A 20047-nucleotide genomic window follows, 5' to 3' on the forward strand; every position below is an offset into this window, starting at 1 on the left:
TTACCTCCATTCTTTCACCAGAAGCAAGTAGAGGTCTGGAGTGGTTAAGCGACTTGTTTCTGTTAACACATTGGATTAGCAAGTGAATGCAGGATGAAAACTCAGGTTTAATCATGACATAATTTGCTTTCTTTTTCATTTCTTTTTTTTTTTATTTTTAAAAAATTTTTAATTTTTTTAAAAGATTTTATTTATTTTGAGAGAGAGAGAAAGAAAACACAAGTGCAGGAGGGGCAGAGCAAGAGAGACAAGTGGACTCCCTACTGAGCGGGGAGCCTAACATGGGGCTCAATCCCAGGACCCCGAGAACATGACTTGAGCCAAAGTCAGACGCTCAACCAACTGAGCCACCCAGGCATCCCTGCTTTCTTCTCTTTATCTTGTATTGTTATATTGGATACTATAAAATGTGCCCAGTCTGTACTCCTAATCTGTTTTGAGAAAAGAAAATGTGCCTTTATCATAAATGGGTCTTTTCTTAATTCTTTCTTCCTGCCTTTTTGTAATTTGTTTATTATCGGAGAGGGTTTCATTAAACACGTAAAGTCTCCATGAACTCTGCCTTTGTGTTATTTCTGGCCGCTCAGTTGCTGATAATTACAGACCTGTTACCTGAGAAACTGTTACCTGTTTTCCAGACAGGCCTTCTCTCACAGCTTCAGAGATGTTTATGTAGGAAAGTAGGCCTCAGGCATCAGAATCTCCGGATGAGTGGGGCATCTGGGTGGCTCAGTCGGTTGAGCATCTGACTTCTCGTTTTGGCTTGGGTCACGATCTTGGGGTGATGGGATCCAGCCCCGCATTGGGCTCTGCGCTCAGCACCAAGTCTGCTCATCGTGAATCCTAGCTCAGGGCAGTTACAGAAGTAGTTTGGTCGTGGTGATAGAGGGCAGATTGGTGGTTGCAAAAGGTCAGGGGGTCGAAGAATGGGGAGTCACTTGAATGAAGGGCACAGTGTTTCCTTTTGGGGTGCTGAGGATGTTTTGGAACTAGGTGCTGGTGTTGGTTGTACAGTGTCGTGAATGCCAACTAAATGTCACTGAGTTGTACAACGTAAAATGGTTATAAAAGGTAAATTTTGTGACTGTTCTACCATAATAGAAAGAAAAGTACAATTTACTATGAGCAGGTGGCCTGGGTGCCAGGCTAGACTAGTTACAGCTTCTCCGCGGGAGCTGGGACTTGATATGGGTGACTGGGCCGGTCAGCATAGCCTTGCCTGCAGCTGGTAGGCAAGCTTTGAAGACTCCGTTCCTGTTAGTTCTGCTGAGTCTCAGTGGAACGGAGTTAAATATTTCAAAAGACACAGATGCCAGACTATCTTACGTTAAAATATTAATGGGTAGGTAATCTTATGAAATGGGAGAAAGTAATTGGATATCGTAAATCTGATTTGGGGCTAAATCCAGAATATATCAAGAACTGCAACTCAACAACAACGAACTAGAACAACCTGACTAAAAAACAAGCAAGGGACTGAAACCTTTCTCCAAAGAAGATGTGCAGACGGCCAGCAAGCAGAGAAGATCTCGTCTCTAATCATTAGGGGAATGCAAATCAAAGCCGCAATCAGAGAACACCTCATACCCATCAAAAAAACAAAATAACATGTTGGCGAGGATGTGGAGAAATTGGAGCCCTTGTATACTGTGGGTGAGAATGTAAAACTTCACAGCCACTATGGAAAACATAATGATGTTTCCTCAAAAAAATTTAAAAATAGAATAATTATATGATCCAGCAATTCCACTTCGGGATATGTGCCCAAAAGAATGGAAAGCCAGCCTCGAAGAACTGATGTTCATAGCAGCATTATTCACAAAAGCTTTAATGGGGAAGCAGCCTGTCGTGTCCATTGATGGATGAGTAGATAAACAGAATGTGATGTATCCATAAAATGGAATATTATTCAGCCTAAAAAGGAAGGAAATCCTGACACATTCTACAACATGATGACCCTCAAGGGCATTCTGCTAAGTGAATTAATAAGCCAGTCACAAAAAGATGAAAAATGTATGAGTCCACTTTTTTTTTTAAATATTTATTTATTTATTTTGGGGGTGGGCAGAGGAAGACGGAGAAGAGAGTCTTAAGCAGACTCTGTGCTGAGTATGGAGCCCAATGCAGGGCTTGATCTCACGACCCTGAGATCCTGACCTGAGCCAGAACCAAGAGTTGGTCTCTTAACTGACAGCACCACCCAGGCGTCCCTATGATTCCACTTCTTTGAGTTACTTAGAGCAGGCAATATCCTTATGTTTCATAAACCAAGAGAATTTGTTGGTCTCAGTCTTAATTTTTGAAGTTCTGGATTAATTTAAAGATTGCACTAGCTCCTTTGTATTTAGCCATAGAAGAGCACATTTCGAGAAGAGGGATTGTTATGCTGGATCATTTGGGCAAAAGGTAGTTTACAGTACTTGCTTAGTTTGTCTGTGTTGGGACTGCTGGTTTCTGCCCTTTTCTCCTGTACTAGAAAGAATTTGGCTAACAAATACAGCTCTCTTTCACTTCTTGGAATGAATTTCAACAGGTATCAATAAGAAGGTATAAGCTGCCTTTTGGGAAAGGAGACCATTATTAGTGGCGAGGGGAGAGATTACCAGAGTTTAACTAGACAGTCTGTAGATAGAGATCTGGCATGGAACATAACAGATTCTGGATTCTCCACCATTTATCTACCAGCAAGAGATAGTTTATTTTGTCTTGAGGTCTGTTACTTTGTTTGGTTTGTGGTATGTGTTTCAAAAGTACGAATTTCCAAGGGCAGAAGGCAAGTAAAATAAGGGGCTGCTTGTGGGTATTGCTTTCAGCATTTTCTCCCATCTCTATGCTCTTTTTTAAGTAACTGGTAAAATAATGTAAATTGTACTGTTAGTGACATTTTGTACCTTCACAGCCATCACCACTATCAAGTTCTAGAATATTTTCATCACCCCAAAAGGAAACCCTGTACCCATTAAATAGTCAGTATTCTTTCCAGCTTAATTGTTCAAATATCTTTTGAGAAGCGCACTCTTCAGACATTTGGGTTGATAGGTAGTAGAAACTGTGTCTGTTAAGTCCTAGAATTTAATCATAATAATACAACAGTCACAAAATTAAAATCCAGATGTTAAATTTAATGTTTTAATTTTAAAAAGGTAAAAAAGGCAAATGCTTGTTTATACTGTGTTCAGGTTGGAAATTATTGGGATGTGATCATAAAAAGCTGGTGAATTAATATTTTAATTGGCAGCTTATACTTCTAGGATATGATTTTCATTAAATTCATGTCATACAAATGTAATAAAGTTTTATATTCAGATAAGTGTTTGACTAATACACAACCTCAGAAAAATGTGACTTTCAAGTCTATAAGTGAACGGCCAAGATCATTTTATGTACTGTTATGCAGTGAATGTGTCAGAAAACCCCCAGTCTTGGGTTTGATTGTTTGCTGCTTTTTTTTTTCTTAAGCACAATGTGGAAGTTCTTGGAATCCTTTCCGATGATGTAGAAACTGATTCTGTAGCCCCAGGTGAAAACCTCAAAATCAGACTGAAAGGAATTGAAGAAGAGGAGATTCTTCCAGGATTCATACTTTGTGACCCTAATAATCTTTGTCATTCTGGACGCACGTTTGATGCCCAGGTAAACTTGTTATTGTAATTGTCTTAGTGATCTTCGCTGTCTAAATGAAATTAGGATTTAAATGGCTTTTGTCCTGATTATTGGTGACATGCCATTGTGTGTATTGAAATAGAATAAATCATACATATCACAACAACCATGATGTGTATCCCACACACATGAGGTCTTTTAGAGGTGGTATTCTTGGTAAGTTCATTTTTATTTATCTATTTACTTATTTTTGAAGTGGGCTCCACGCCCAACATAGGGCTTGAACTCATGACCCTGAAATTGAGTCCCATGCTCTACTGACTGAGCCAGCTAAGCACCCCAAGTTCCTTTTTATTTTTGATCTCCTATTAATAGTAGATATTATTACTTCTATTTTGCTCAAAGTGTCTTTCCTCGTAAATAGAGCAGAGTTGCCTTGGAAATTAGGGTGTGTCTGCTCACTCAGAGTAAGTAACTTCACAGACAGGAAAACACAGTTTCTCTGTTATTAGCAACCTGACTTCCGCAGAAGAATGCCAGTGTAGCTCACAGAATTTTGAGTTCTGTTACAAGCTATGATGATAGATTAGATTTAGATGCTGGAGACAAGGTTGTTTACTTTTCCTGGACCTTCGATATTGAGAATTGGATAAAATTATGAGAAGTTCACATCTGGAACAAGACAAAACAAAAGTAGCTGTAGTGGCGGTGATTACTGAAAATCCTTGGGGAGGAGGGAGGAAAGGCTTCTCAGAGAAGAATTAGTTGGCCTGCCATGTTTCTACTGTTTGGGTCTGGCCAAGATCAGTGGGGTGAGGATATCAGAGTTCATGCTTGGATACCAGGCGACCTGACCCAGCACTTCTAACCCAAACGAATCTTGAGACGGCGAGTTCCCTGTTGTGGTACTATATTGCGCTGGAGAACGTGCACTTCTTTTTGTACCCCAGGGATAAATATGTGAATTTTTTTCTTTGACAGATAGTGATTATAGAGCACAAATCCATCATCTGCCCAGGTTATAATGCGGTGCTGCATATTCATACCTGTATCGAGGAAGTCGAAATAACAGTGAGTCCTAATTAATTGATAATTAAGCTAATTGGGGTTTTTGTTTGTGTATGTATTTGAAGACGGTCTTGATCATTTCTGATCGGCAGCAGTGGATGTACTCTTGTTTGCACCCTTGTCTTAAAGATTCTCTTATTCAGCGTTCTGATCTCATCCTTTTCTCTTGGATAGGCCTTAATCTGCTTGGTAGACAAAAAATCAGGAGAAAAGAGTAAGACTCGACCCCGTTTTGTGAAACAAGATCAAGTATGCATCGCTCGCTTAAGGACAGCGGGAACCATCTGCCTTGAGACCTTTAAAGACTTCCCTCAGATGGGGCGCTTTACCTTAAGAGATGAGGGTAAGCCTTTGCACTGATGCCTACTAGTGTCTCTGAGATGTGGACCTTGGTGCGTCCGCATACGGCGTGCCTCACAAGTTCATAGACAACTTGGGTGCGTGTTCTGTCATGTGTTCCTGTAATAAATGTTCATGAGTTGAGTGAATTGAACAGGCAGAGCCGACCATGCATTGTAGCAGTATGCTGTAGATTAAGAATCTTAATTTTGATATTTTGCAAGTAGTGGGCTTTGAGAGTTAATTTATTTACTAAATGAGGCATTGCTGCGATGAAATTCTCTGTAATATGTGTGATGAGAGCCCGTCTTGAAGGGCTTAACCCTATCAGGTAGGTTTTTGCCATACAAGCCTCTGAAGTAGAAACCTTGTAGTTTCTGTGGTTAGGAGACTTTATTTTTTAAGATTTTATTTATTCATTTGAGAGAGAGAGAGAGAGAGCCAGAGAAAACACAAGCAAGGGGAGAGGCAGAGGGAGAGGGAGAAGCAGACTCCCTGCTGAGCCGGGAGCCCGATGTGGGGCTCGATCTCAAGACCTGGAGATCATGACCTGAGCCGAAGGCAGATGCTTAACCATCTGAGCCACCCAGGTGCCCCAGGAGACACTTCAAAATCAAATACGAAAAAACACTCACCACACAGATATTGGGGGGATGAAGGGGACACATACCTTGATGGTGTTTCAGCACCTGATTCTTAACAGAGGTTTAATGTCATTTTGTGTGTGTGTGGATGTCCATTTCTGCCTAGTTCCGAGTGAATCTCATGGCCATGAAACTCTTTGGTAGCATCAAAACAAAGTGACTCTTATTAAATGTTTCTCCGTGGATCATTAGTATTTCTAACTCAGATGACTATTTTAAGAGTGTGGAAAACTTTACATAAAACATTGTGCTTCAGTTGAAATGTAGAGTCAGCAGCTCGCATGTTCGTTCCAGTTCTGTTGGACAGAAAACTCCCTGTGTGTCTTCTGCACGTCAGGAGCTGTGACAGGCACTGGGGGTGTGATGATGATTACAGCTCCGGAATCTTACTTCAGAGGAATCTGTATAGGGACAGTGGTCACTGTATTTTGAAGTCCTTATCTTAAATTCCTCTTGGTAATAGTGAACCTGGTTGCTTGGGTTTGTCCTATTAACATAACAAGATGAGAATCTTAGTTACCAGTTAGAAATGGACAAAATCGGGTGGACAGAAGAAATTAATGTAGCAAGAATGTTTAGCTGCAGAGTTGTTTTTTTCCTAAAGAGTAGCTTGGCTTTTAGGTTTTTTCACGTGACCTAGTGGGATTTGTACCCCTTATAAGAGGACTGAGAAACCCTCTTCACAGCTTCATTGAGTTCATTTATATATCTTGAAATTGACTTAAGTGTACAGTTTAATGAATTTTAGTCTGTTTACAGGGTTGTACAGCCATCACCACAGTCTAATTTTAGAACGTTTGGAACATCTAAAAAAACCCTTATACCTGTTTACAGTCACTTGGTGTTCCTCTCCCTAGCCAGCCACAGATCTTTCTCTGTTTGCCTTTTTGGGACATGCCATATAAATAGAATCATACGATTTGTGGTCTTTAGTGTCTAGTTTATTTCACTTGGCGTGTTTTTGAGGATCAACCATGTTGTGACATGTATTCCATGTTCCTCGTTCCTTTTTATTGCAAAATAGTATTCCGTGGTATGGGTATTCCACGTTGTACTTGTCCAGGCTTAGGTTTATGATACAGGAAATGGTAAGTTTCTTTTCAACTCCGCCCACCCTCTACAGACCCACTTACTAAGACTGCCTAATCAGAAATCACGCCTTTGGTGGTAAAGCCAGTTAATTAAAGTAATTTACATTGTGAAAAATAATTTTATGATTTAAAATAATACGCTTGAATACCTCACGTAGCTTTGCTGTTAACTACTGAAAAAGGGTTTTTGTTTCTGTTTTTTTGTTTTTTGTTTCTTTAATTTCATTTCTAGGTAAAACCATTGCAATTGGAAAAGTTCTGAAACTGGTTCCAGAGAAAGACTAAGCATTTTCTTGATGACCCTGCACAATACTGTGAGGAAAATTGACTGCAAAAGCCTACTTCACACCGCCTTCTCTTATTTTCTGCCCATTGACAAACTTCTCCCCATATTTTGCAGAGACAAAAGTCCACAGCAAAAGTCCACATTATGTCAGCTTTCTCATATTGAGAGCTCTGCTATGCCACTGTTGAATTTTCCCCCAGATTTTTTTCCTTCCCCTCCCAAACTCTGCTTCCTTGGACAGATTTGGCAATAGCTTTGTAAGTGATGTGGACATAATTGCTTACAATAATGAAAACTTACAGGAATTTTTTATTTTTCATTTTCCCCTTAGGCATACTTAGTCTTTTTTTCCCCAGGCAGATGATTCTGAGTGTGCGAGTGTGTGCACATGTTACAGACAACTACCATGTTAATAAAATATTCGATTTGAAATCCTTTTCGGTATTTGAATTGCTTTTGAATAACGTTTTTTATCTGGATGTAACATTGTTGCATTAGCTTTTTAACTTACGAAGTAATTGAGTACATTTTATGACTTGGACTTTTCTAAACTTTTTCCCTACCCACTACTTTAAATGAGGCATTTCCAAACGATGTGCAAGTTTGTATTGAAGGAAAGCATTAGTTTGACCCCTTCCTTTGATGGTTACTGCATTCGTCCAATTAAATACCTTTCTGGGGCTGGGACCTGCTCTACCTGTAGGTCTGCCGGCTGTTTTCTGCCAATTTATAGTCAACGTGATTTCTTAAACACAGTAAGTTGTTTTAAAGTAAAAGAGCAGCGTGCTGTAGTTTTTATAAGTAAAGCGTAATGAAATTGTACCCCTACAGAAAATTCCATTAACTTGTTAAATTAGTGGGATTTGCAATAAAGAAAGCATGTTGAGACCTGGCAAAAATGCCTCCTTTAGTGTTGATAAGAGCTGCATGCACCTAGTATGAAAACTGTACCCGTTGCCAGTGCCAGTTCTACAAATTACTCCGTTTACTGTTTGTATCAGTAATTTTAAAGGTGGGATGATCCATGCTGGTTTAAAGCTAAATCTCACCCAGCCACGAAAGGAACACGTATTTAGAACCATCCAAATGTGCACAGACTGAAGTGAAAAGTGATGAGTAGAATCAAGCACATATCGAAGTTTTTCTCGGTTATTTGACATGGTTTTCTTAAATACAAAGCTGAAATTTGCTAAGCTGTTATCTGGATGATCCACAGTGGAGCATTGTGGTGGTTTTTAGATTGAAGGCCAGCAACTTTCTACTGTAACTGTCATGAATTTAAAAATTTTTAATGAGAATAAATGGGAAATGGAAGAGCCACTTTCTGGGTTGATTGGAAGCCACCCTTGATTTTGAGGGTTGTTGCCATGGATCAAAGACTCGGCCTCTTTTAGATTGTGGTTATCTCTAAATAAGATAGTTTGTAATTGTATATTTAATGACACGTCCCTTCCCTCAGAAAAGAAAAGCCTAGTCAGACTGTATTTCCAGTCATAAAACTTAATCTAATCCTGTTCTCTTAACTGGGTTATCATTCATTTCATGAATGAGGCTATATCTTATGGACAGAGCAAAGTGGTTGTCCTACAGCTTCCTATAACTATACTCATGGCTATTAAATTGCATGAAATTTAGCTAAATTTTATTATGTCAGCAAATCTCTGGGCTTTTATTTTTCTGGGAAATACGGGAGCTTTAATCAGTACATAGGACTCTTTTTGTACTTCCAACTTAATAGGAACAAAATAGCAATTGCTTGGATTTTAATGAATCTTTAAAAGCTCAAGAGTTGTTGAAATTATTTCCAGAAATAGATTTCCATTTTTCAATTGAGCATATTTTTAAAAACCAGTTCTGTTTGCTATTAAAACATTTAGATTTTTAAAATACTATGTGCATGTTGCCAAGACTCTTCAGCAAAACGACATGGATACCAACTGTGAAGGGCCCACCTCCAACATAGAAGAGCTAATGAATAGAGATGTCATTGTGAAATAGAGATTTCAGTGGATTCTTTTACAATCTGTGCAAATGATGATCTAATCATTTAAAAGAAACCGCACTGTTAAATATGGACTTGGAAGTTCTTTGAGAAGTATTCAGAGTCGATGCATTTTAAACTCCTAGTCACGCTGGCTAGTGATTCGGCTGAGGAAACAATGTCTGGCGTGAACTGGCAGCGTGTGATGCTGGGCTCCACAGGGCCCTACGGGGTCCTGAGCTGTCGTTCTGTGCCCCGTGAGCGTGTGGGTGTGGCTGACGATGCGAACGTAGTGGGGTAGTTGGCTGCAGATGAGGATAATATGGACCCAAGCATTTTTTCTTCCAGCTTTAGCATAGAGATATTAGAATCACAACTTTCTTTGCATCTTTTTACATTAATGTTCTGTATACAACTTTCATGCTAGATTATTTATGGTATTTTAAATTAATGAATTGAAGAGAAGAAGGTGTTGTTGAAATGAACATCCGAAGTAATTGCCACTTTAAACCTTACTGTTGGGGAGGGGAAATATAGCTTCTATTTCTTGTTTTTAATTTGCAAAAAGGACTTATCCAGTGAAAATCAATGTAAAATCAAACCACAAGAGTCAGACTGAGTATGTATTGCCATGAAATTAAGTGACAAATAGTAGTGTTCTTGAATACTTAAGCCCATGTATGTTTGTTTGTTTTGAACTGAAAGTCTTGAAATACGTGATAATTGAATGTAAAAACTTTGTAAATTGTCAAAGTACAGGTGGTTCACTGTAACAAGAGGTAACTCGCACTTGTCTGCCAGTTCCCTAAGCGACGAGAACTGCGTTTTCGGTGTGGGATGGACTTGGAAGGTGCCCTTGGATGGGCCCCGGCACCCTCTCAGCTCAAGTGCTGCAGATATTTTGGGTCATGCTTTCAATCAGATGCAGTTTTGCAGCCCAAGAAAAAGGCGAACCTATGTTCAAAAACTGCTTCCATGATGAACTCTTGAGAAAAATCAGCTAAACTCCCTGGCATCTTCAGGAAGACTAGTCACAAGTGTCACTACCCCGCGGTCTGTGACGACTGTCCCATGGGGCGACACTTGAGCTCCTCTCCTCGATGGCACGGACTTCCTCACAGACCGCCACCACATGAATGGGAGCTTCATAGCTCTGGGGACGAATTTCAGGTAGTCGAGGGGCAAATCTCCACATCAGGCAACTCTGAACCTTTAAAACTTGTTGTCACAGTTCCGGTTCCGGCACTCCAGCGACCTGTAGAATGATTCAGTGTTCTGGACAGTGTTGGCCTAACTCATCAGAGTAAACTGTGCCATGAGTCCTCCCACAGACACGTGAGAGGTAGACCACCGTCAGCAGGATTTAGGGGACGATTTTCTGTCTCCAGATAACGTGGCTTCTATTTCCTCCCGCTCATTTTTCAGTGATTCTAGCAAGATGCCATCTGATATATTCAGTGCTTTGTTTCTTTAGAGATCTTGCCATGGCAGCAGCTTGTTAAATAAATAAATATAATTACACGTGCACAACTCAAAAAACTTATTGCTAGGTTTAAATTTAGCAGTCACTTCGTTATATTAGATTTCCTAGTAAGTGGAATAGGGACTGTTTTTATTTTCCTGTGATAGTTCAGTGGATCCCATTTGAACCAATTTGCTGCTAGATTGGTTCAACTTGTGATGGTTTTGGTTCTAGGATGTTCTTGATTTTCAGTATCTTGGAACATACTGAGTCTTCCCTTCAATAAAGACACTTTTCACATACCTCTAATCCTATGGTTCCTTGAAACAGTCCTATGCTAGCCGAGTTGTTTCCTAGGGAATGTTGTAAGGGCCCGGAGGTGTGAGTGGAGATCAGGACCTTGACGTTCTCTAACATAATAAGGGAAGAGCAGATTGGCACCATGTCTGATTAGGCAGAAAATTAGGATTTCTCAAGCAAGCCCCGGCATGGGAACTGTCCTTTCTGCCTCGCCACACATGCCACTGTGCCCTTTCAAACGTAACACAGAAACCTCAGGTTTGTGGACAGCAAGGGCAGAATGACTTTGTGCTTCCTGAGGCTCCCCTCTGCCAGGCACATTAGCTTAGCGCTCCAGATGTCAGCCCAAGTCCCCGCTACCTCCTCTCCTGCTGCCAGGAAGAGCACGCTGGAGCAGAGCTCCGCGCCCCCCAGGTCATCAGCCATGGGCTTTCCGTGACTGAGGCCTGAGCCCGGAAGGTCTGCGTATTTTAAGGACTCCCACTGGGCTCTCGTGAATTGACTCACCTCATCATTTAACTAGTTTGTTCTGTTCTAAAGGAAATGTGGATCTCTCTCAGGCCAGGACTTAGTGACTAGTTTTTACTAGAACAGCGTAGGTCAATACCTAGCTCTTTAAAAAAAAAAAAAAAAAAAGAGAATTCAAGGGAACTGAGTAGCTCTGCTGGGGTTTTTTAACCTAATTCCAAAAGCATGGCAGAATGCTCTAGGTAGGAACTGTGGGAATCCAAGGTAAAGACACCTTTTTCTTACGATTTGTAGCTACCTACTGTGCCTGACTTGGTGCCTGTGTGAGGATGAAGCCCTTAGCCGCTCTTGCAATTACTCAAATGACTGAAGTAAAAAGAATTTGCTTTTGTAATAACAATAAAAATTGTCATCTTCCCTTTTGAAGGATTTGTCTGTTTGTTTGCAGTCGCCTGTATTCTTGTCTCCTGGCCCAGGTGCATCGGTCCATCCTCTGTACGGCCCTCGATTTCTGGGTCACGTACTGGCACCATGTCCCAGCAGATGGGGAGCGATGTGATGAGCCCGATCACATGAGGACTTGATGAATGTGTGGTCTGCCTGCACGTGGGATGCAAAGCTCTGTACAGTCTGTGTGACTGAGTCTGTTTTTTTTTTTTTTTTAATAAGATTTATTTTAGAGCTCATGCAAGCAGGGGGAGGGAGAGGCAAAGCATCAGCAGATCCCCAGTGAACGTGGAGCCCGACACAGGGCTCAGTCCCAGGACCCAGATCACAGCCTGAGCTGAAACCACGAGTCAGAGGCTTAACTGGCTGAGCCCCCCAGGCGCCCCACAGGCGACTGAGTCTTAACAGCCACCATGCAGGAAGTTAGAGGTGCTTAACAGCTGTTACCGCAGCGTGTGGCTCTATGTGCTGGAGCTGGGGAGACATCAGGGATTCTGTCACAGGTGCTACCCTCTCTCTTCAGGATTTCTAATAATGAGCAAGCAACCAGGTACTTTGCGGGGACAAGAAACGAACGGTAAACAGAGGCAGTGTCACGTAGTGGTTAGTGAGCTGCCAGCGGTGTATTCCTGGGTCCTCCTTTTACTCCATGAGTTTGAGTTCTTGCTTAAACCATCTTGGGCGAAAGGAATCACTTCAAGGTTTTGGTGATCCGTCTGTAGTAGAGGTGTTTGGCATTCAGTGGAGTCTTTGATTACAACTTGTCAGCAAGCTTGCTATTGAAGCAGGGGTTCCTATTATGAAAGTTCTAAGTTTGTGATTAACCACAGTAGTTAACACTGTTCTGCTCTTAAGTGACTAGGTCTCCAGCCCTGCCCATCCAGCCCTGTGCTCTAAATGTGTCTGGGCATCAGCCACACATGGGCACTGCACTGTGGTGGGGAAAAGACGGAGGGAATCTTACATGTCAGGCCCGCCCGTGGATGCAGTTTCAGAGACAAGCTTCTTTCTATCGATGCATCTTAAAGCAGAAAAGTAGCATCAATACCTCGGACACTGTAGCTTTGTAGTGAAGAACTACAGATCTAATCTAGAAGAATAAATGATGGCTAAGTTACAATATTTTCTGAATTTAAAAAGACCTTAAAAAAACAGCCGTCTCTTTGGCCATGGGAAAAGACAGGTTCTGGAAAATATGTTTTAACCTTTTTAGTGACAAGGTTATCTATTTTAAGTCTCTGGCCATTTATGGCCATTTAGATGATATGTGAAGAATTTTAAGTCATGTATTGCAGTGGCAAATTTTTTTGTTTCCTTATATTCATCCTCTAAATTCAGTCTTAAAAGTGAAATTTTTGTTACTGTGATAATGTATTTCCTTTGAATTTTTTCTTAAGGTTCTGTGTGCCCAAATTCCTTGCATGAAATATTTTCCTATGTTTTCTGCTAGAAATAGATTGGCTCAAACAAGGAAACAAAAAATCTTGTAGCTGACAAGTGTGCTTTTTGCTATTCAATTACTGTGGTGCTTTTTTTAACGACTTTTTTTTCCTTTAATAAGTGGGCTCCAACGTGGGATTGCACTCATGATCCTGAGATCCAGTCGCATGCTCTGCCTACTGAGCCAGCCAGGTGCCCCATCGATTACTATTTTTATGATATGATCCTTCTGTTAAAAATTAGGCAAAAACTTTTCCCTCTCTGTGTGCACTGGGTCACACTTAATGTTACTTGCACGTTTTCTTAAACCATCCCACTTTTGAGCTCTTAAACATTTCATTTCAGCAGAAATGATCGTGCCCAAATATATAAAGATTTATATGATTTTAATGATTTATATGAATTTTTAATGATTTATATGAATTTTAATTTTAAGGCATTTTCACCAAAAGAGTTCTATTCTCTGGGTTGGGTTAAGAGGCTACTGGTTATCGAAGTCTACTGGTTAAACAGTTGGAGAGGAAATCATGGGGAAAATGACATATTTAACTTGTTTTGAATTCTTTATTGTGTGATATTTAGATTGAGACTGACTACAGTGACCTCGCCCTTTTAGTGGACTAGGAGTACAGTACTCAAACGCTTTGTGTTTGCTCACAGACTTCACAAGTTACTGGGAACAAAAGCAATCTCCATTACCAGCTTTGTTATTTCCCTGGCAAAGACATAATTTTAGGATCAAGAAATTTTGAAAGAATTGGAGTCTTAGGAGTAATTACTATTTGTAAAGAAGTTCCAGCAGACAGAACTTGTGTACAAAAGGAAAGTTTTTTATTAAGGCAAAATTGGCATAAAGTGCACATACCTTAAACTTACAATGAGTTTGCTGAGTGGATACAATTATATAGACACCACGTCAACATAGAGAACATTTCCATCACTCCAAAAAGTTCTGTTCTGTCCCCTTCCAAGCCCTTCCTTCCTCCTGTTAAGGTGACCAGTGTTCTGTCGTATGTTCGTTTTGCCTGGGTTCGAACTCCCCATAAATGGAATCACTATGCACCCAATTGTCTTCTTTCAAGCAGCATGTTTTTGAGATTAATCATGTCGTGTTTATCAGTAGTTTACTCTCTATCGCCAAGTAACATTGTATTTTATGAGTATCTCAGATTTTTTTTTTTATCCCTCCTTGAAAGAAGATTTAGTTTTGTTTCCCAATTAGGATTCTGTCATCTTGGTTGCAAATACAGCCTTCTTTGAATCATCATTAGAAATGCAAATAAATAAATAAACCAGACAGAAAAGTTTCATCTTTTCTGTTTATCTGCTTTTATTACCAGACAGATCATTTAGCCCTCCTAAAAGGTGGTAAAATGACACAAGCTCCCTTCTGATCTGTCAGTCCTGAACGCTTTCTCCACTGCGTGTCCTTTGACGAGCCATGCCTGTTTCCAAGCCAGTCTGTCCCCACAGACTTGTGTGTTGCCAGGGCGACTCAACTGGACTCGTACCTCTACTGATCAACTCCTTCGAAACTCAGGACCAAGTCCTATTTTTTTTTTCTTGTTCAGGTGACTTATTTTATTAAATTATGTTCACGAAAAACTTCTAAAAGTTTTCTCACTGACCCTTTACTGATGACCTAGCATGATACTTGACAGTGTCTATCGAAAACCTTCTTAATTTGAGTAAAGATGTGCTGAACTGTCACGACATCCAGCAGTTATATACGGGTGTCGGTTCAAAGAATACAGTCCTCCAAGAACTTGTCAGCCGCCGATCTTCGATGCTAAGAGACCACTGGTACCGGCAATGTGTTTCGTAGAAGTCTAGAAATCACTTTTCAGATTGGCCTGAATTCCTCTAGACTGACATTGACTGGATTACAAAGGTTTCTTCCTAAGTCGTGTCCAAGGAGGGGCTGATGTACACCACAAGCCTGAGTGACCCAGTGTGCCTGTGGTGCCCCCCCCCCAGCCCTATAGCTGCCGGTAACCCCCTTAACTGCCCCTGGCGACTTCGCTGCTTTCCTGCTTGCAACATGTTCCCTAGCGTCCTCCCAAGTTTCCTCGAGTCTAATAACAATGTCCTGACCAACCAGCCAGTTCTCCCTGCCTGGAAGCAGGTGCACTGCCTCCTTCCCTCTCAGCAGCTAAGATGCACATTTCACCTCCAATCCATTTCATTTTAATATTTTCAGCTAAGGGCAAGTCTTGTGCTATTATGTGTGTGCTGAGCGCTGCGCAGACAGATGTCATCTCATTGAATCCTCTTAACGATTCTGCAGAACCAGCACTCCTGGACAAAAGGGAGGGAGGGAGGAGGGAAAGGACTGGAAGCCTGGCACTGTCTTAAGAGCACATGTTACGCACAAAGACAGCTCCCGGAGGAGGGAATGAAGACCGTGGACCAGGAAGAGCCACACTGGGAGCAAGGGTCCGTTCCCCGTGTGCCAGGACAGCCCTGTGTGTAAGCCCGGTGCTGGCGGAATGAGCAGGTCTGACCAGGGCAGGGTGAGGCGCTGACTCCAGAGAAGAACTCTTACTACCGCTGTCCTCTCAGTCTGTGAGCCATCCGCGTCCACACGGCACCCGACAACGCCGCTCACACAGTGGGCCTCACATCCCGCCTCCCCGGCCTCAGCTCGCCCTGTGAACTCAGGCTGGGCGGCCCCCCCACACACACACGCTGGGTGCTGGGGACCCAAAGTCACGTGAGGTCATGGAGGTTCAATCTGTGGGGAAACCGAAAATGCTAACAAGTAATTCAATAAATGCTGCAAGAGATGAGGCAGTGTCATTACGCTTCCTCTGTGGTGAAAGAACTGGGACTCTACCACATGCCCTGGGACACGAAAACATTGTCATTTATTTCATTTGCCCTTCGGGTAAAGGTGACAACATACCACTTTCCGTTTCCTCCATCTGAGACATGGCTCATCTTCCTGCCACTGAAACGGCTTTCTGTGACCTCACTGTGACCCACCTGGCCAGCGGCACAGCCTTACTCAGTGTGTCTTCTCAGCTTCCTCAGCACTGACGTGCTGTAACCTCGTCCACGCATCTCCATCCCTCCAGAGGGAACATAACACCCTCCTGGTTTCCTTATACATCCTGGACTATTTCCCAGGCTCTGACAGTGGCTCTTTTCATCCGCGGGGCTCTGCACAGCCCTGCTCTTCCTCTGTCCTGCACACTCATCCGTCCACAGCTGTAACCGTCCCCTCCATGACTTCCCAACTTCCTTCTTTCCTTCAAGAACCTTCTCTTCCATGGTCCAGATCCTGGATGTACCCCTGGAATTTCAAGCTCAAAATACTGAAAAAAAAAATCTATTTTTTCTTCCAAATCTGCTCCTCTTGCCTTCCCATGTTCTATTAACACCACCACTCATGTGCCCAAGTATTCAGAATTTGGGAATAATATGAATTTCTCTCCTTGTTTATCTAATTTTTGGTCAAATCCCCCCCCCCTTTTTTTTAGTATGCTCCATCCCCAGCCTGCAGCACAACATGGGACTTGAACTCACGGCCCTGAGATCATGACCAGAGCTGAGTTCAACAGTCAGATGCTCAACTGACTCAGCCCCCCAGGCGCCCCTTTGGTCAAGTCTTATTTGTCCTCACTGCTATCACCCTATCAGGCTTCAGCACCTATGAGACCACACTAGCTCCCTGTGCTCCTCCACCTAAGCCCTGTTTCAGGCCATTCCAATGCATTATCCACTCTTTAAAGAAATACTAATTATGTCACATATGGGATTAAGTGCTAGGTGCTAGGACATAATTGTTTATCATTTTCCTACCATTAACTGGCTCTCCCCCACCCTCTCAGAGCTTATCTTCAAACAGGGGAGAGCCAGTTATGGGGCACAGGTGCAGAGGTGGCAGTGTTCCAGGAAGAAGTTAGGGTGCGTCGGAAGGTATGAGGACAGAGTGGAGGGTGCGGAGCTGAAAGCAGGATCACAAGTAGTGAGGGGCAGTGTGTGAAGTTGGGGACATAGAAGGGAGGCACCGGATAAAGCCTGCCTACATGTGGACGACCGTGTAATGCATTGTTCAAACGGAGACACTTTTTTTCAGGACAAATACTAAACCAGATAGGACACCAGATAACAGATGCCACCTCAAGATGCACGTAAGGCCCCTGGAGGAATCTGTACCTTCTCCTAATGACAGTGATGCCATGAAGGTGGTCAAGCATGATCGGCTTTGAGAGGGTCAGATTTGCACGTTACGAAGATCGCTGAAGGGGGCAGAGAACGGACTATGATGCCCAACTGGAGACAAGAAGATGAGTTAGGATAGTCTGGGGAAAACAGGATGCTGGCTGCACTGCAAGGTGTCGGGTAGGAAAAATGACATTTATTTATTTATTTATTTTTAAAGATTTTATTTATTTATTTGACAGAGATAGAGACAGCCAGCGAGAGAGGGAACACAAGCAGGGGGAGTGGGAGAGGAAGAAGCAGGCTCCCAGCGGAGGAGCCTGATGTGGGACTCGATCCCACAACGCCGGGATCACGCCCTGAGCCGAAGGCAGACGCTTAACCGCTGTACCACCCAGGCGCCCCAGGAAAAATGACATTTAAAAGGAATAAACAAGCCTTTGCTGTTGGGTATGAGTGGGGTGTGAGGAGAAGAGTTAAGGATGACTCCCGTATTTTGGCTGGGACAACGAGGCGGCTGGTGGTGTCAACGACTGAGACAGAAAACAGGATGCACAGGTCTGTGGGGAAGATAATGAGTTGCTGAGGGACCTGCTAGGCGTGAGGTCCTCCTGAAGACTGAAAGTCTACAAATTCCCATTAGTTATCTATGATGCATAACAAATTACCCCAAATTTAGTGGCTTAAAATAACACTTAGTATCTCACAGTTTCTGTGGGTCAGGAGGCAGCATAGCTAGATGGTTCTGGCAGAGGGTCTCTCAAAAGTTTGTGGTTGGGGTGCCTGGGTGACTCAGTTCAGCAACTGCCTTAGGCTCAGGTCATGATCTCAGGGTCCTGGAATCAAGCCCTGCATTGGCTCCCTGCTCAGCAGGGGGTCTGCTGCTCCCTCTCCCTCTGCCCCCCCCAACTCATTCTCTCTCTCTCAAATAAATAAAATCTTAAAAAAAAAAAAAAGAAAACGAAAAAAGAGTTTGTGGTCATCTCAAGGTTCCACTCCTTGAGGATCCACTTCTGTGCTCACTCCGTGGCTCAGTAGCCTCAGGACATGGTAGCTGGCTTCACCCAGCGCAAACACTTTGAACAGAAGGAAGGAGGGAGGGAGGAAGAGATGCAGGGGGAAAAGATACTCACGGTGGAAACCAGTCTGCTGTGTCGTATCTGATAGAAGTTACACTCAAGGGGAAGGGAATGAAGTGCCATCACTTAAATATCCACGAATTTGTGGGTGTGTCCTATTTTTTTATATCACCAAAATATCACAGCCAGATTATGAACTTTCCCAAAGCCTAGTGATGACTTGGGCTGCCTCCTCTTCTTCCCTACCACCAGTTCAAAAACTGTAGACCTATAGATTTCTCCAAGGTACATGTCAATCTTCAGCCTGCGAATGAATTAATTCCCTAACCTACTATCGTAGCCTCGTCTCCCATCCTCTCCTCTGCATGTCCCTGCTCCAGCCACTTACTACTTGCAGCCACCACCGTGCTCACATACCTGAAGTCATCATGCCTTTCCTTTGGTCCAGAAGTCTGGTTCTCAGACTTGAATTCAAATGACACGTGAAGAAACGTTGGTACATGAGGCCTAACACAAGAAATCAGAATACTGGGCTGAAATGAATTCCCTCTGACACGAAATTCTAGAACAGACAAGTGATAGTAGGTGCTGAAGACTTAAGAACATTTCTTCCACAAGCTGATTACAGACAAAGTCACTAGCAGAGACCAGCCGCAGAACACGCCTTGCTCCAGCCTTGGCGATATGGAAGGAGCATTTTTGGGAAACGACAGATATGGAAAGCCTCCTTCCTACTCCTATTCTTTCAGCTCTCAAAAATGTCCACAGCTAGTTGCAAAAAGACTAGAATCATCTTGCTTGTCCATCAAAACGCTCCTAAATAAACTTTATCTACACGATAGAAGGCAGTTTTTAAAGATGAGGTAGAGCTCCAGGTACCGACTTGGACATCTCCAAGATATATGCATTTCGAGGAAAAGACAACATACAGAACAGCGGGTATACTAGACTACGATTTGCTTTCCAAGAAGAGATGATTAATGGACTCCCGGGTGGCTCAGTTGGTTAAGCGTCTGCCTTTGGCTCAGGTCATGATCCCAGCGTCCTAGGATCAGCCCCGCTTGGGAGCCTGCTTCTCCCTCTCCCTCTCCCTCTGCCTACTGCTCCCCCTGCTGTGCTCTGTCTCAAATAAGTAAATAAAATCTAAAAAAAAAAAAAAAAAATTTTAAGGTTAAACCCTGCATCCATAAAGAAGAAAAAGGAGGAGTATTTCCTAAACGTGCCTGCCACATCCCTGGAACGCTGCAGGACAACGGGCAGCAGCGGTCTCCTCGGGGGACGCGGGGATGGAGAGAACTCTACCTTTTCCGGATGCGGGTTATTCCAGCCTGCACGCCTCGGGGTACCTGCGCTGACCTCCCCCCTGAGACTTGAGGCGCGGGAGCAGCCTGGCGGCTCCTGGCCCTCAGTCTGCACCGACGGAATCGAGCGAGCGCCTGGCGGCGGCGGAGGGCCGCGGGGAGAGCACGAGGCCTGGCCTGCCACCCACCAGCGCCGGCCCGCCGCCACCCCTTCGGAGGCCAGGGTGCGGGCCTGCGAGCCGTGAGACTCGGACCGCAGGCGTGGCAGCCAGCTCAGTTTACTCGCGCCGCCACAATCTCGCCGCGGTGACGTCCTGGGTGTCGACCCCGCGCTCCCGGACGTGACGCGAGCGCTCGGTTCCGCCCCTCAC

At 43.2% G+C, this 20047-nt stretch overlaps 1 protein-coding gene and 1 long non-coding RNA gene across 2 annotated transcripts in view; one reads left to right on the forward strand and one right to left on the reverse strand.

The window, feature by feature from the left end:
• Positions 1 to 11415, forward strand: part of GSPT1 (G1 to S phase transition 1) — a 34820-nt gene extending 23405 nt beyond the window's left edge. The window contains exons 12-15 of the mRNA XM_045783841.2: positions 3460 to 3633; positions 4585 to 4674; positions 4846 to 5014; positions 6978 to 11415. Coding sequence (XP_045639797.2) covers positions 3460 to 3633; positions 4585 to 4674; positions 4846 to 5014; positions 6978 to 7030 — 486 coding nt within the window. The 3' untranslated portion in view covers positions 7031 to 11415. The remainder of the gene's footprint in view (positions 1 to 3459; positions 3634 to 4584; positions 4675 to 4845; positions 5015 to 6977) is intronic.
• Positions 11416 to 16449: 5034 nt separating this feature from the next.
• LOC123783369 (uncharacterized) lies at positions 16450 to 20027 on the reverse strand. Its single transcript, XR_006777188.2, has 3 exons — positions 19678 to 20027; positions 18793 to 18882; positions 16450 to 17856 (listed from the first exon to the last, which is right to left on the reverse strand). It is a non-coding gene; the product is annotated as an uncharacterized LOC123783369 (long non-coding RNA).
• Between the last annotated feature and the right edge of the window lie 20 nt (positions 20028 to 20047).

This window comes from Ursus americanus, chromosome 2 (genome assembly GCF_024610735.1).
Source record: "Ursus americanus isolate L20-20 chromosome 2, mUrsAme1.1.p, whole genome shotgun sequence".
In the NCBI taxonomy this organism is placed as follows: domain Eukaryota; kingdom Metazoa; phylum Chordata; class Mammalia; order Carnivora; family Ursidae; genus Ursus; species Ursus americanus.